This window comes from Apodemus sylvaticus, chromosome 2, assembly GCF_947179515.1.
Source record: "Apodemus sylvaticus chromosome 2, mApoSyl1.1, whole genome shotgun sequence".
NCBI classification, from domain to species: Eukaryota; Metazoa; Chordata; class Mammalia; order Rodentia; family Muridae; genus Apodemus; species Apodemus sylvaticus.
Window position 1 is genome coordinate 9255967 of NC_067473.1, and position 16406 is coordinate 9272372.

A 16406-nucleotide genomic window follows, 5' to 3' on the forward strand; every position below is an offset into this window, starting at 1 on the left:
CGAGAGAGAATAGGGAGAAAAAGGCCAGTGGATTCTGTTGAAGAACTTGCAGGATACAGGGAAGCTGCCATTCCACTATTTGTTAGTGTTGTCTTTGCCCCATCCTGCCCCCCGGGCAGGGAGCAGTCCTCCTGTCTCTCTGGTCTCCTTGCAGTGTTCGTGGACCCTTGCTGCCGCCCAGAGGAAGGACATACGGCCCACATTTATACATATTTTCCCAGCAGACACATCTGTGAAACCTGTTCAGCTTCCCCTCACTAGTGTATTGCTCTGAAAGCATATCAGCGCCGTGAGCGGTGCCAGGGCCGGCACTTCCCACAGCTGTCCTGTGTGTCCTCTTGCCCCGGCATTTGTTTAAAGCAAATGACAAACACAAACTGACTACGATCCTCAGGTTGTCTGTATACCTTTGTTTGGCCTGCGTAGCTTTTTAAATGAAATTTGTTTTCAAGTCCAGCTAATTCTTAACAAAACATAACACAAACCCGTGGCTTGAAAAAAATCAAACACTTGGAACACGGAAGCCAGGATTTCCGAGCTCTGATGGTTGGCCTGGGTTTAAAGGCTCTCGAAGCTTCCCTTACGCAGCACACAGGGCTGCTCTCCACCCTGTCTGGACTGTGCTCCCCGGTGCTGCTGCCGTGCAGAGAGCTAAGAGCACAGCAGTGCCTACCCCTCGGCTGCAGAGTTCTCAGACATCGATGTGGCGGTGGCAAAGACACCTTAGTGGCAACTGGGGACTGGAGAAGCAGAGGAAGGAGGGGAGTGTGTTATGGACCGAGCATGGGCTCACTTGGGTCTTCAGGGCTTCTGCGTGGCGCTCAAGGCCGGTTTGTGCCAGCTGCCAACTCTAAGGTTGCAAGGGGTTCGAGATGTTGCCGGTCAGGCAGGGAGAGTCCTCTCATGCCAAACACTAGTGAAACACAGAGTGGGGTGCCGGGAAGCAACCAGACGCCTCGGCCAGCTGTTAGCTTGGGGAGGGCTGGCTTCCGTCCTCTAAGTCTTTTTGTTCTCACCAGATCTGAGCAGCTTTAGGCCAGGAGGGACCTGCTTGTTCCCTGAAGACCCGACTTTCCATTTCGGGTGTCTTGGCAACGGTGACAGCCGGCACACTTAGGGACTCAAGTGTGAAGTCTAATAGGAGATGTGTGTGAGCTGGGACTCCAGAGAACTGTCCAAAGGAAGGCAAAACAAAACAAAACAAAACAACCCCCCTCAAAAAACAACAAAACAAAACAAATTAAAACAACAGCAAAAAAAAAAAAAAACCAAAAAAACCAACTCAATAAAAAAACCCAACCCCCAAAAGCTATGTGAAGAATGTGATAAGGAAGACTAATAAAAAAGGGACAGAAAGAAGTGACTGGATTAAATAAATGATATTAGTGCATAAATTAGCATATATTGATCATTGTGATTTTGGGGAGAGATAGGTTATTAAAAGTATGCTTTTCGATAAGCATATCCAATATAAAGACACAGAAAGGCTGAAAACATAAAAGAATCTTAGAATACTGTAGTTTTCTTATATGACACAAGACAGACCTTAAGGTAGAAAGCACCGTCAGAGTCCGCAAGCACGACAGTTAATCCTAACTGTCTACTTGGTGGCATTCACGTGACCAGAGACAAATGGGCACATTATGAGGGTGTTTCTAGATTGGGTTAGTTGAGGTAAAAGACCCAGCCTAACTGTGGGCGGCACACACTGTGGGCAAGGGTCCTGGGCCATACAGGAGAGTGTGAGCTGGCAGCACACATCTGTCTCTGCCTCCTGACAAGGCTGCAGTGTGGCCGTCCCTCCTCTGACCACAGCTTATTGCCCTGGCAGAATGGACTGTCCCCTGGAACTGTAGGTGAAAGAAACCCTTCCTGTCTTAAGTGTCGTTTTCCCGGCATTTTGCCATAGCCATGAGGAGCACAAGTAACCACGGGACTCATTTCATTACACATTTGATTGATCTAGAAAATTAAATAGATATCTTACATCAAAACACAGGTAAAAATCAACCACCCCTCAAAGGGAATTTTACAGGAAAGTATCTTTAGCACCTAGTTTTTCAGTTACTAAGCACAGTAGATGGAAGTCCCAGGGTAGAATGGTCGGGTAGGGCAGCGGTGAAGGCTCACTCAGTGGACACAGCACGGCACGCCTCACCCTCTACAGGTGCCTGCTAGTCTCTGTTCTATGCGAGTATTATACAAAAATGGGAACTCATCAGGCAAGGGTGTGAGCTGCAAGAGGTTTGAAGGATCAAAACAATGTGCAATATATTATCTGCAGACGTGGAACTAGGCTAAAGATCAAGAATACATAAACATAACCAGAGCAATCCCACCCGTTAAAAAGTAAAAGTGATCATAGCGGAGTGAGGTAATCATAATGAAAATTATTATATATATATATATATATATATATATATATATATATATATATGTTAAACAATGATTATGTTTCATGCCAGAGCCTTAAATTTATATGTTATTATTGGAAATAAAGAAAGCCCTCAAATTCGAGCATGACTCAGGGAAATCAGAATATTTTCTAGGATACGCTGTAAAATAATGAACACACTACATAACAAAACATCATCCTTAGAGCAGAAATCTTCAACATGACCGATACAAACATCCAACTTCCGAGCAAGACTAGGAACTACGGGATGAAGCCAAGGCGGATGGGTGGGCTGAGAAGGAACACATAAAAGCCAGGAGCAAGAGGGGGGCAGTGCGAGCCGGCCGCTGGGCAAGAGTGAAGGAAGATGGGAAGACCTCTGGCCTGACTGACAGACTAGAGGGATTGGGAGAATGAATAACAGGCGAAAGAGGGCCATGCATACGTGTTCTGCAGGCACCTGCATCCAACTACTGTATTAACACACCACTGGGGGGACTCATATGATACCTTTTATGGAAATAGGAAAAGTAGCTAAAATTCAACGTCAATTCCTAACAAGCCCCCCCTACCCCGGCAAAGGAGCAGAAGGAGCAGCAGCAGAGGCAGGTCTGACAAAGCACAGATGAAGGTTGTCTGTGAGACGCCACTAAACACCAGGCCTATAGAAACTGTCAAGAGCACTCCCACCAAGATTAGGGCGGCCTGCATTGATCACGTCTGTTCAGCTTCATGCAGGAAGCCAAAGAAATAAAAAAAGCAGGAAGCTACACACACACACACACACACACACACACACACACACCTCAACTTTGTTTTCAGGAAATGTGATTATTACATAAATAATTTAAATGTTGTTTATCAAAATAGTGAGAGAGTTTAGTAATTTTTTTATGATATAATTGAGCAATGTATAAAAAAATAATCTCAGGCCAGGGAGATGTATAAAATTGCTAGATCCAGGCCGGATGAAACTGAGGTAAGACAAATGCAGAGGCACACATCGCTTCTGCAATCCCATGACTACTATGGCAAGATGGGAGGTGGACTGGCTGGAAGTCCCAGGCTAGATTGAAAGTCCTGTCTCCAGCAGAAGCACACAGAAGCACAACTCTACAGCAATCCAGGAAGTGTGCCATTGGGGGAAAAAAAAAAGACCTGAAATGATCAGAGACAGGCTGGTTTGGAAATAGACCTTAATTGATGTAGCCAACTGGTTTTCCTGACGAATGTCAGTACTGGGGACCTAACCTTGGGCCTGTTACACTGTAGGTGAGCCCTCTACCACTGAACTACAGGCCCAGCTCTCAATTTCTCACATGGTCTTGTTAAATAGTTAGGCTATAAACACTCTTTTTTCTATGCCATTTAACAAAGATGTAAGTTTCTCACTCTTTTAAAACATAAAGCCTAAAATGGAGTTTTATTAATAAATTTTGGAGAATGTTTGGACATCTGTTCAAATAACACCTCTGTCTCATTCTCTTTTATGATTTCCTTCTTTTCTCTCTTAATATATTTTTTATTAGCTCTCTGAGACACTTAAAAGCATAAAACTCCAAAATTGATATGAATCAAAGAACCTAAGAATACTCCTAAAAGTCGGCTTGTGTATTTGAAAAATGTCTCACTTCTTGAAAGACAAACATTCTGTCATTAATGCAGAAAAAAGAAAAAAGAGTCTGCATAACTTTTTTTGTTTGTTTTGTTTTGTTTTGTTTTGTTTTGAGACAGGGTTTCTCTGTGTAGCCCTGACTGTCCTGGAACTTACTCTGTAGACCAGGCTGGCCTCGAACTCAGAAATTTGCCTGCCTCTGCCTCCCAAGTGCTGGAATTAAAGGCATGCGTCACTAAGCCCGGCAAGCCCACAAAACTTAACCCTTTCCTTTACTCTTGTCTGAGAAATCATTTCCAAAGTCTTAAGAATCTTCTATTGTTTCTAAGATCTTTAAAAATATACTGAAAATTGCATTATGCATTTATTAAATAAAATTTATTTTATTTATTATAAGGCTATCCTTGTAGGGCGAAGAGAAAGTCATAAAATGATACTGTGACATAAAGTTATACATAAAGAATAGTTGAAATTGGATTTCTATCTCCTATCACTATTTAAATGTTTAAAATATTTACAATGTAGATTTGTGAAATGCTTAGAAGCACAGTCGACATTTAAGGTGGTGTGTTTGTTGCAGGGTCAGAGAGAGAGAGCGCTCAGTGGGTCAGAGCTCTTGCTGAGGAATCATGGGAATCTGAGTTCAGATTTCTAGCCTCTCCAGCCCCTATAAAAAGCAGGGCATAGCTGCACGTCCTGTTCCCTGGCACTGGTGTGTATGTGTGCAGAGGTGGGAGAGTTGCTGGGCTGCTGGCCAGCCAGCCTAGCTAAAAAATACAGCAGGTCCAGAATCAGCGAGAGGCCCCATGCCAAGGGGGTGAATCAGAGAGTGATGGAGGAGGCAGAGGCCGACGCCCTTCTCTGGTGCTGCATGCTTGAGCCTGCATCCACACGTGTACGTACATGCCTTCCTCCCTCCTCCCTCTCCATTTCTCTCTCCCTCTCTATTTCTCCCTCTCTCCCCTTCCTCCACCATGTATGTGTGTATCACACACAAGTGCTCTCTCTTCTCTTACTCTTTGAATGAGTGAGACACACACACACACACACACACACACACACAGAGAGAGAGAGAGAGAGAGAGAGAGAGAGAGAAGAGAGACTATGTAAAGAAATGATTTCTCAAGCAATACTAAAAAGGGTAACTATAAAGAAGAGTTATAAAGTTATTAGAATCAAGAATTCTCTTTATCAAAAATGTATCAGGAAAACAGAGAACTGTAAGGCATAAACTGGAACAAGAGATTTTCCTCACACTATGAGAGGACAGATATTCAACAGTGAATGAAGAAAAGGTTTGTTTTTAAGAAGGGATGCCCAGGTCCAATAACAATAAGAAAAGATACTGAACATCATGTGGAATCAAGGCATCTAGCTCAACCCGTAAAGAGAACCTGTCTCAAAAGAATAATAACAATGCAGAGAGGGCCTGTTAGCTATCTCAGAGGGGAAACGTGACGGCCACCAAGCCGTCTTCCAAGACAGCTTCACCAAGAGTCTCCGCACGTACCCCCCCTCCCCCATCTTCTCAGCCCCCTGTGTGTGTGTGTGTGTGTGTGTGTGTGTGCTGTGGGACTAGTTTATTCACCCACAAAAAGTTAAATGTAATGAAAAATTTAAAAATGAAATGGAAGCCAGACGGAGAGTGGTAAACAGGGTAGCCCCCAGCCTCCCCTGCACACTCACAGAGGTGCACATGCACCTATGTATGCACACACAGACAAGACACGCAAATCTGATGTGTCAACATGTGTCACATGTCTAACTTGACATGGTTGCTGGAATGTTGCTGTGTGGCTGTGTGTGTGTGTATGTGTGTGTGTGTGTGTGTGCATGCGCTGCACTCTTGGCTAAGTAAATATGTATTTGTCCAGCAGTATGCTCGTCTGGAGAAGGTCTTGCACATAGGGAGCTGGAGGGTGTTCAAGAATTGTCTTAGTTATAACCAAGATCCACTGACAGAGGAAACTTCAAATGCTTGTAGGACAGGAAAACAGACAATGACACAGCCTGTAGGATTTTGACCCAGTGGCAAGTTCACTGCAGTAAAAATAAATCCACCAATGCGGATGCGTCTCATGAACACAACATACAAAAAAAAAAAAAAAAAAAAAGAAGCACGGGACGGAACATGAGCACCGTGAGTCATTTATATAAAGTTCACAAAGTGTGCAAAACGAAATCCGCCTATGTGGAAACAGCAGACGGAATGTCAGGCACTTCTTTATTTAGGGTGGTGGCTCTTTCCACTTCTGTGGGAGGATAGGAGGAGGCGGGATTGGTGATGTCCTGGCTTTCCTTTTTTTTTTTTTAATTTTAAAGCTGAGATGAAAGATCAGTAGTATTTATTTCTGCCGCATATGTTAGAAACAGTCACGCAAGTGGTTTGTGGTGTTTAATAGCAACAAAATATAAAATAGAATATGCTGTGTTTAAATATGTATTCTGTAGCCTCAAGCTAAGATGTGTCTGGACCAGGAAGAAAATTAACAAATTCAAAAGAAGTTTAAATCAATGAATGATTCTTTTGGCTAAGAAAACAAGACACCTGGGTAAGATGGGTCGTTCTTGTACCCTGTTCATCCAGCTGAGGTCTGGGGTCACTCTGAAGGCCACGCCAGGCAGACTCTAGTGTGAACTGTTAGTAGGCACATGTGGATAGAACCTAGCTTCTGATGAAGTTATAAAGGATGTTCTTTGTGTCCAAGAAAATCCATCCCACATAGACACGGAATGTCTTGTCCTCCTATGAAGCATTTTGCCTCCTTCCCTGCGTTTGTGGACGGGAAGCCTGCACGTCATTGCACGTCCACCCTCTACCCCTGTCTACCTCCCACAGAACCATCTCCTTCTCCTTTCAGATTCTCTTTCCGTTTGCTGCTGCCAGATTTTTTTTAAGCGCTGCGAACTACCATTCCCTCCCACCAAATGCCTCACATTCATCCCGGAGTTCCTTACACTCTCTGCTTCACCGAGCTTTACCAGAAAGCTATTTTGTGAGCTCGTTTTTCTTTGCCCGTGGTTTTCTACTTACTTTCAGTTTTTAATGAGGTTATATTTCTAAGAACTTTGTTCCAGAAACTTACTCATTAGTTATGAAGATTTTATCCTTCTCAACTTTGTTAGAACTAATTTCTCTAATAGCCTAATTTGCTAAAGCTGTCTGCCAAAATAACCCTCATGGCTGCAGGCAGCCAGGAGGAGCAGGTGAGGCGGCTGCCTCCCCACGCCCTCTACCTGCTGCTCTTCAACTGTTCCATGAAGATTGATGCTATTTTTCTTGGTGACACTTGGGTGCCTAGAAACAACCTAAAAATAAGAGATGGGTGCCACAGTGTCCCAGAATCCTCAGTAGATGATGTCCTCATTTTGTGTTAGTATTTCTCCTGGGTTTTCCTGTGTCCCCACTCAAAAAATATCATGTGCCTACAACCAGACTAACACAAATGACCAGGAATAGGATTCTCAAAAGCAGACGCTCAAAAAAAAAAAAAAAAAAAAAAAAAAAAAAAAAAAAAAGCAGACGCTCAAATCCAGTACAATAAACTATCTAAAGTTTATACTATCCATCCCCCAAACCTAGGGGCACAGCAACTAATTCATATTACAGAATCACCCAGCTCCTTGGTAGTAATCTAGATTTGAACAATTTTATGGTATCAGGCTAAATCTTAGCTTCTGTTAGAAAAGTAACTGGAGTTTTTCTTTTGGATGTTCTTGATAATAAAAATGGCGAATATGCATAGTATCTACCAAATGAATACGATCATGTGTGCAGTTCCAAGTGTACTTGTGTGTGTGTGTGCACTTGTGCATGTGTGTGTGGAAAGATTGAACATTGAAATTTGAGGTGACAAAATCATGTTAATATGGTAGAAATGTGTTATAGTAATTCAAAGGCTGGGAAGAACTTCATATTAGCTTTTCCTTTTGAGCTTTTGTTTGTTTGTTTGTTTTTAGTGGTAGTTCATGAATCTAACTAACTCACCTAGTTGTCTCAGGAGTTTTAGAAATTATAAACCAAGTCATAATTCATGGGAGGTTGATAAGGCCTTGTAAAGCCTTGTTTGGTACAGATATTCAAGTTTCACATATACCTGGACACCAGGAATATCAAAATGGAAATCTGTAATAAACTCAGAAAAGGGTCCTGAGTGACTTCATTATTGATTTTCCTATCCCCAAACCTACGTATTATCCAGTTCATGCATTAGTTTAAAATAATTTAACTATAAGTCATACAGCTATCGATCCATCCTGGTCACTGCTGAAGTAATTTAAATGTATCTGTGAATTATGACAAAGGTGCTGTGATCAAGCACAGCTGTGCCCTTAACCTCTACAGACTCAAAATACGGCCAGATTCTGAGACTAGCTAACAAGGCCTGTGCTTAGGGTTGAGGCTCTAAAATTTTTTTGCTCTCAATTTAAGTTTCTCTGACTTGGGAGTACTGTATGCACCTAGTGGTGATTCACTTAAATTTGGTTAAAAAATGTGGCAACCTCTAAATTCATGGGGAGGAAGTAAAGGTGGGGCAGGAGGTTCTTCTTCCTTATCTTAGAAGGCTCTGGTCTTTTCATTCATGATCTCCATACTATGCTGATTTGTTTTGGCACTGCAAAGATGAATTTCATTGTATTTAATCTCTCATGAGTGAATGTAGTTCTGACCTGGGCGTGTGGTCCAGCGGGTATAGGTACTTGCCAGCAAGTCTGACCACAGCGGGTATAGGTTCTTTCCAGCAAGTTTGACCATTGACTTCAACCCTCATGCCACGTATAGTGAAAGGAGAGAGCTCACTGCCACAAACTGTCCTCTGACCTCCATATACAGTCTGTGGCATGCGCACATTTCCGCCATAAATAAAAACACAATTCTATAAAAATTAATTTGCCATTCTGGTTTGGAGGGAAACTATAGAGGTGAGAAGCCATGTGGAGATCTCTTCACATGTGATACCTCTGGCATGGAATATAGGGTAGTATCATATCTGGGCAGGGACTGTCTTTATCTAGAATATGTCCTGTCTGGGTAAAATTCCACCTCCACAATCTCCCAGTTTTTATCTAGTCAGGACTGCAGAGGAGGGAGGGAGATGTGACTTGTACTTGTTCTGCTTGGAAGATGAGTCCTTGACTCTGGAAAGAGAGTTATGGAAGCTAGATTTGGAAGTAGGGGTAAGTAGCAGGTGCATTTTCCCCAGGGCAATCGGTTGGCAAGGCTCAATACAAGGACCCCAGATTTTAGAATCTCCATGTCACAGAGGTTTTATCTGCACGAACTTAAAAAGTGAGGAAGGCTGGTGAGGATGAATTCTAGATGTACAAGAAGAACTACTTTTATTATGCAGTGGCTGGTGCCATTCGTGGCTGGGTTATAAGCTGTTGTTTCGCACCTGTTGATGTAGAATGAGCTACTCCCTTAATCACTCACCCAAAGAGGGGTGACTATTAAACAGCCCTCTTCAACTTGAGCTCAAGTTGAAAGTGTCTAATTGTCCCAATTTTTAAGGGCAACTTATGTGCTAAAAGCCAAATCCCCTTTCTCTTATTGTGTCCAACTGTCCAATATCAAAGCCCAAAGCCAAGTCAATAAAAGGAAATATTTCCAGAGAGACAAAGGCCATTTGATTAACACATGTGAAGGGGAGGAACATAAAGGGGAAAATAAATCTTGAAAGATTCAACCTCAACGAAAGTAAAATCACTGAACCACAGTAGAATAATAAAGCTTATCTTCACTTCAAATTATTTCTTCTTCTGTTCTTTCTTTTTCTTTTATTTTCTTTTGAGAAAAATACCAGTATGTTGAGATTTATCAATTGGTGGACATTTATAAGCAGAAAACCAAAAGACATTATAGTCTTTTATCTTGTGGTGTTTTTGAGAGTGTGAGTCATACTATATTGCCCAGGATGGCCTCAAAATTACTATGGCCTCGATTGAATTTGTCATCCTCCTGTCTCACTCTCCCTGTGTAGGCACTACAGGTATGCACCACCCCCTCCTGCTGGCTACTAATTTCTTATAAATGGTTGATCAAATCTTTAAAGATCAGCTTATAAAAAAACAGAAAGGGTAAAGGTGCCTGTCTGAGAGCATGCCTTACCATCTTCCTAACACCACAATGGAGTTCTCATTAGGATCAAGGAGTTCGTACCACGAGGCTTCTTACCCTCATCCTGCCGTTCCTTATGGCCGGCCCATCCTCTGCCAATCTCAACACGTACAGATCCATCTTGTATTCCCTTCCTCCACGAATGCTGAATCCAAATCCTTTGGCTCCTTTCTCCATGTCCACAGTGAAATAATCAAAATCCTTTGGGGGTGGGGAGAAAATGGGACATGGAGTAGTTTAGCCTCAGAGGGACCTCAATGGTCACTTTTCCTGTCCCCTCGCCCCATAGCTAATGTGTTCAAATGACAAGGTGCTGGAAGACAGACGCCTCCTGATTTTACAAGTACTGAGTAAGCAAGGCACTGCTCCAAAGGCTCACGCAGGTCAGCTCACTTTGCTCTGTTAGCAGAAGCAGAACAGCTCACATCAGTTCGCTTGATCATCCTGCACTTATGACGTATGGATGTGGATGACGTCATCTCTCCTAAATTTTCTCATTACTGTTAGTACCACACATAAGTCTGTCGATCAGTGATGTGTCTCTGGAAGTGTAGAAAACTACAGTTTTCTGAGTTAAAGAGTGAACCTGAATGGGGTTCTGACTGTGTCTTTTAGTTGTACAGGTTCTGATTGTATCTTTCAGATGCTGAACATCAAGTCAGAGGATACAGAATCAGTTTTTCTTTCCCTGAAAAGGTAGCGTGAGCAAGACTTCCTGACTTTTAATCTACTTAAACTCTTTGGGGATAAAGTTGCCTTTAATTTAATAATGGGACACAGTATAATCTGATAGAGTGGAAATTGTCCTTAATTTCTATCTTTATATCTATTACTTGGTGACTGCTTGCTAGACATTGAGCTCTGGTCCTGATACCTTTCACAGAGGTTACCCTCTACCTTGGTCTATAAAGGAGCCCCAGCCTCGAGGAAACGGAAGTTCAGACAGGTTAAGGAAGTCTCGGGAGGTCTGTCCAACGCAACCAATATGAAAATAGGTGAGCCCTTTGTTGTGTGCACAGGGGCTTTTTGGCAATCACGGTGGCTGCAGGGTAGATTATAAGGAGATCCTTGGCTTTGTCTTCTGCATAGAGGCATGGCCCTTTACCACAGAGTGGGGGGCAGGAGAGTTACTTAAAAACTATGGGTCTGAAAAACCCCCAGTGGCTGGAAAAATTTCTGTATTAGCAGTATCACGGGAGTCCAGCAGGAGCTTAAAAATGACCGTTGTTCTTGGAGTTAGCTGGTTAATTATCAAGGATTAGTTCATTTTGACTGCCCACTCACTCCTGCTGGGTTCATGGATGAACTGGTCTGAATTATTCTGGAAAAGATTTATTCATGCCTTGACGTTTTGGAGGTGCAGGTGTGACCCTGATATCAATACTAGTACCAGAGCCCTGGTTCTCTGCTCCAGTGGGATGTCTCCCTTCTGTGACCCTTCTGCGACCCTTCTGTGACCCTTCTGCGACCCTTCTGTGACATTCCTTGTGTATCAGAAAGTCTGGATGGGGACCCCACAATCTCCAGCAGAGGTACCTGTGGCTGCCTGTAGTCTGACAGAGGGTACTGCCTGGTGTCCGGGGAGTGCTGCCTGTAGTCCAAGGGTGGGGGCTGGGAGTAGTCCCCTCCCGGGGGCTGCCTGTAGTCCAGAGGGGGCTGCCTGTAGTCAGTGAAGGGAGGCTGCCGGATGTCTGGCTTCACATCTTGCCTTGCTTTGACTTCTGACCTGTAGCTGGATGAAGGGAAAAGGGTTTGCTTTGGTATCTCGGTGCTCTGAGGAGATCAGAACAACTAAGTATAGTCTAGCCACCACAGCTTGTGGGACCCAAATCCCTGAGTTGGTCTTGTTACATATTTAGGATTAAAGAAGATTAAAGAAATGGCATTATTTAAATATTTGTAACAAATATACTTTCATTTGGTTCATTAAGAAATTGACACAAAAGTGATGTTTTCACCAGAACCTTGTGGAAAAGGCCCCCTGGGTATTCTCCCACTGGTTATTTAAAAACTGCACACTCGGTGGATTAGAGGGAGGGCTGCCTTAGTAGTTAATAGCATGCACTGCTCCTGCAGAGGACCCAAGTTCGTTCCCAGCACCTATGTCAGGTGGCTCACAAACACTCCGGGGAACTTGACTTTCTTGCACTCCGCAGGTACTGTGCCCATGTGTGTGTACCCACACAGAGACATACTCATGTACACACAACTAAAGCAATCTTTAGAAAAGCCCAACTCACAATCATTACAAATCTAAGGAATTAAAATATGTCTTAGCCTTCCTCCTTTCCTCTGCTCTATCCCTGCTATGCCCTCTGCTTCTGTCTCTTTCTCTCTTTCTTTCTCTGCCCCCCACATAACACACACACACACACACTCTTCTTGGAATGTCATCATTATATCATATAAGCATAACAGAAATGATGATCACCAAATAGTTTATGAATGGCTAGTTTTTAAAAAAGTTTTATTTGTTCTTATTTTGTATGTGTGTTATATGCTTGTGTATGTACATGTGCGTGTGTGTGTGTGCTTGTGTGTGTACATGTGCATGTGTGTGTGTACGGTTGAGCAGTGCCCTTAGCAGCCAGAGGAAAGCATCAGATCCCTGAACCTGGAGACCTCTGAGGCACCATGTGCACACTGGGAACGGAACCCCAGTCTTCTGCAAGAGCAAGGGCTATGAAACACTGAGCCATCTCGCCAGCCCCAATCCAGGGTTATTTAACTGTTAAGTCATATCTTTTTGAGCATGTCAGATATTAAAGGAGAGGTAGTAAGGCGTGATCATAGCATCTGCAGGCCTACAGCCACCAGCTCATTGGAAGAAAAAAATGGGAGCTATGTTGCAGAGGTTTGAACATGAAAGCACAGCTACCAGGATCAGCACTGGATTCTGCTGCGATCATGTGATAGGAAGAGAGGCAAAACAGCCCAGGGCAACATTCATCTCTGGCTTACTTTTAGTCCTTACATGCTGATAAACACAGAGAGGACTAATACACACAACAGCAGCAGAATAATCTGCAGGCTTCCCCACTGCTCTAAGCTGTGGGCACTCCCAGGTCACAAGGGGCGTGACAGCCAACCCCCAGGCATTGTGGGATCATAGGGATGTGGGTAAGATCGGCACCATGGAATAGAGAGAGACACTTTGATTTCATATTTCATTGCTCGATGCTGCAGTGTGGATGCAATTAAATTAAAGCAATATTTTGGAGAATGAGCAAAATCCTTTAAAAAATTCCATTTATTTATTTATTCATTCATGTATTTATTTCTTTTAGACAATGCCTACTATGCAGCCCAGGCTGGTGTTGGGTTTGTGATCTGCCTCCATCAGCCTCCTGAGTGACCAGATTGCAAGTGTGTCCTACTATGCCTTGTGGAATTGAGGAGCTACTTCTCACAGAGAAAAGGTTCAAAAATTCTAGAACTTTACACTCATTGCTAGATTCTTTGTCACTGGTTCATGCTCTTACTGGTGCTGATTACTAACAAATATTATTTTAAAAGTCCACCTGAACAATTACCACTGCTGTAACTCAATATTTGCGGAGGCATACTGGGAGTTTAGAACAACAGACATGTTTACTGGCCTTCTAGGAAGGGAGTAAGTAGTTTCAATCACTCCTTTGAGTAGGTGGCATTTGTTACTTTACCCTGCAGAGAGGGGAAACACTGCTCCTAGGAGCTGTATAAATCAGGTCTTGCTTTATCCCTCACCACCACCCCCTTCCCCGACAAGCTGTGAACAGAATCCTTTAAAGTATGATTTGAAGAAAATGCTTAGCTATGCGAGAGCGTGCATTAAACAAGAGGGGAGGAACTGGGTGACATTTGCAGTGTGTGTTGGTTCCCTTCTAGAAATCGCTAGCTTGGTGGTTTGGGTGTCACACTGTTTTAAGTTAGAGCAGGGCTGCTTTATTTTTATGGTCTGTGTGATATTGGTATGAAATATCCATTATACGCTCCGATTCCAACCAGCTGTGTCACGAGGTATAGTGAAGGAGGATGGAAATGCAAGACTCTCCCCAAAGATTAGACAGATGACTGAAATAGAACTGGCGGGGCTTGCCGCAGCTGTCATCCTGGTCACCGAGCATCCAACGCCCCTCTCTTCCATTGTCACTCTTGAGGATGCGAAGTGTTCTTTAACAAGGAAACTGTGCTTAATTATTTTATGAATGTTGCTGCCTTTGAGTGTTACACTGGCCAGAACAAAAATTAAATTGGGCTGAATATGTGAAATATTTCACTCTGCAGAAAATAAGAGGATTCGGTTATTAAAAATCAAGAGGAAAAGCCATGCTCCAGGCTAGGAAGATGAGTAAGCTGGTAAGGTGCTTGCTGCATAAACGTGACAACCCACATAAATCCGGGCCCAGCAGCCGGTACCTGTAATCTCAGCTCTAGTGAGTGGGCACAGAAGGGTCCTTGGGCCTTGCTGGCCGGACAGTCCAACTGACTAGTGAGTTCTGTGTTAAGATGCAAACTTGGTTGGGAAACATACCCAATGAACATCTGGCCTCTGCACATGCTTGGAGATTCATGCCCACATACAGACAGACAAACACACCTTACAGAGGAAGATACACACACACACACACACACACATACACACACACACACACACACACACCGTGCACTCTTAAAGGTTATTCTACATATAAAGGAAGGTCACCAACCCAGTTCTTGTAGCTGTTAATTCTATCACTAAAGATACTTTAGCGATGATAAAGACAGATGGCAAATAGTAAATTCTGGTAAGGTTTTATGGTGTGCTAACGTTCCAAGGCGAAGAAATGCTGCCCAGGAGATCTTCCAGAGAATGTGAACATTTTCTGAACCATTTCCAGGGGTGGGAGATCATGAAAGCTCAAGAGTTACAGTCATTGACGATGGCTGAGAGAGGAAGAGCTCTTCTGCAGTGATGAGTTTTCTGATTGGTTATCCAATACTGAACAGTCAGCTCTAGAAGCCTACACATTCCGGCAACACTGAAGGGAGAATTGCTCTTTCTAAGTCTATGAAGAACTGAGTTGGGATTTCAATGGGTATTGTGATGAATCTGTATATTGCTTTTGGCAAGATGGCCATTTTAACTATATTAATCCTGCCAATCCACGAACATGGAAGATTTTTCAATTTTCTGAGGTTTTCTTCGATTTTCTTCTTCAGAGACTTGAAGTTCTTGTCATACAGATCTTTCACTTATTTGGTTAGAGTCACACCAAGATATTTTATGTTGTTTGTGGCTATTGTGAAGGGTGTCATTTCCCTAATTTCTTTCTCAGCCTGCTTATCCTTTGAGTATAAGAAAGCTACTGATTTGCTTGAGTTGATTTTATAACCAGCCACTTTGCTGAAGTTGTTTATCAGCTGTAGGAATTCTCTGGTGGAATTTTTTGGGTCACTTAAGTAGACTATCATATCATCTGCAAATAGTGATAGTTTGACTTCTTCCTTTCCAATTTTTATCCAATTTGTATCCCTTTGACCTCCTTATGTTGTCTAATTGCTCTAGCTAGTACCCCCAGTACAATATTGAAAAGATATGGAGAGAGGGGGCAGCCTTGTCTAGACCCTGATTTTAGTGGGATTGCTTCAAGTTTCTCTCCATTTAGTTTGATGTTGGCTACCGGTTTGCTGTATATTGCATTTACTATGTTTAGGTATGGGCCTTGAATTCCTGTTCTTTCCAAGATTTTTAGCATGAAAGGATGCTGAATTGTGTCAAATGCTTTTTCAGCATCCAATGAAATGACCATGTGGTTTTTTTTCTTTGAGTTTGTTTATGTAGTGGATTGCATTGATGGATTTCCGATATTGAACTATCCCTGCATCCCTGGGATGAAGCCTATATGATCATGGTGAATGATCGTTTTGATGTGTTCTTGGATTCAGTTGGCAAGAATTTTATTGAGTATTTTTGCATTGATGTTCATAAGGGAAATTGGTCTGAAGTTATCTTTCTTTGTTGGATCTTTGTGTGGTTTTGGTATCAGCATAATTGTGGCTTCATAGAAGGAGTTGGGTAGGGTTCCTTCTGTTTCTATTTTGTGGAATAGTTTGAAGAGTATTGGTGTTAGATCTTCTTTGAAGGTCTGATAGAATTCTTCACTGAAACCATCTGGTCCTGTGCTTTTTTTGGTTGGAAGACTTTCTATGACCCCTTCTATTTCTTTAGGGGTTATGGGACCATTGAGATGATCTATTTGATCCTGATTTAATTTTGGTGTTTGGTATCTGTCTAGGAAATTGTCCATTTCCTCCAG

General features: G+C 42.8%; 1 protein-coding gene across 2 annotated transcripts in view; it reads right to left on the reverse strand.

Annotated features, from left to right (window-relative positions):
• The window catches only part of Magi2 (membrane associated guanylate kinase, WW and PDZ domain containing 2), a 1455128-nt gene that overhangs the window by 83081 nt on the left and 1355641 nt on the right, over positions 1-16406 (reverse strand). For both annotated transcript variants that reach the window (XM_052173111.1, XM_052173110.1), the window contains 2 exons: positions 11665-11860; positions 10186-10329 (listed from right to left, as the gene is read on the reverse strand). In XM_052173111.1, coding sequence (XP_052029071.1) covers positions 10186-10329; positions 11665-11860 — 340 coding nt within the window. The remainder of the gene's footprint in view (positions 1-10185; positions 10330-11664; positions 11861-16406) is intronic.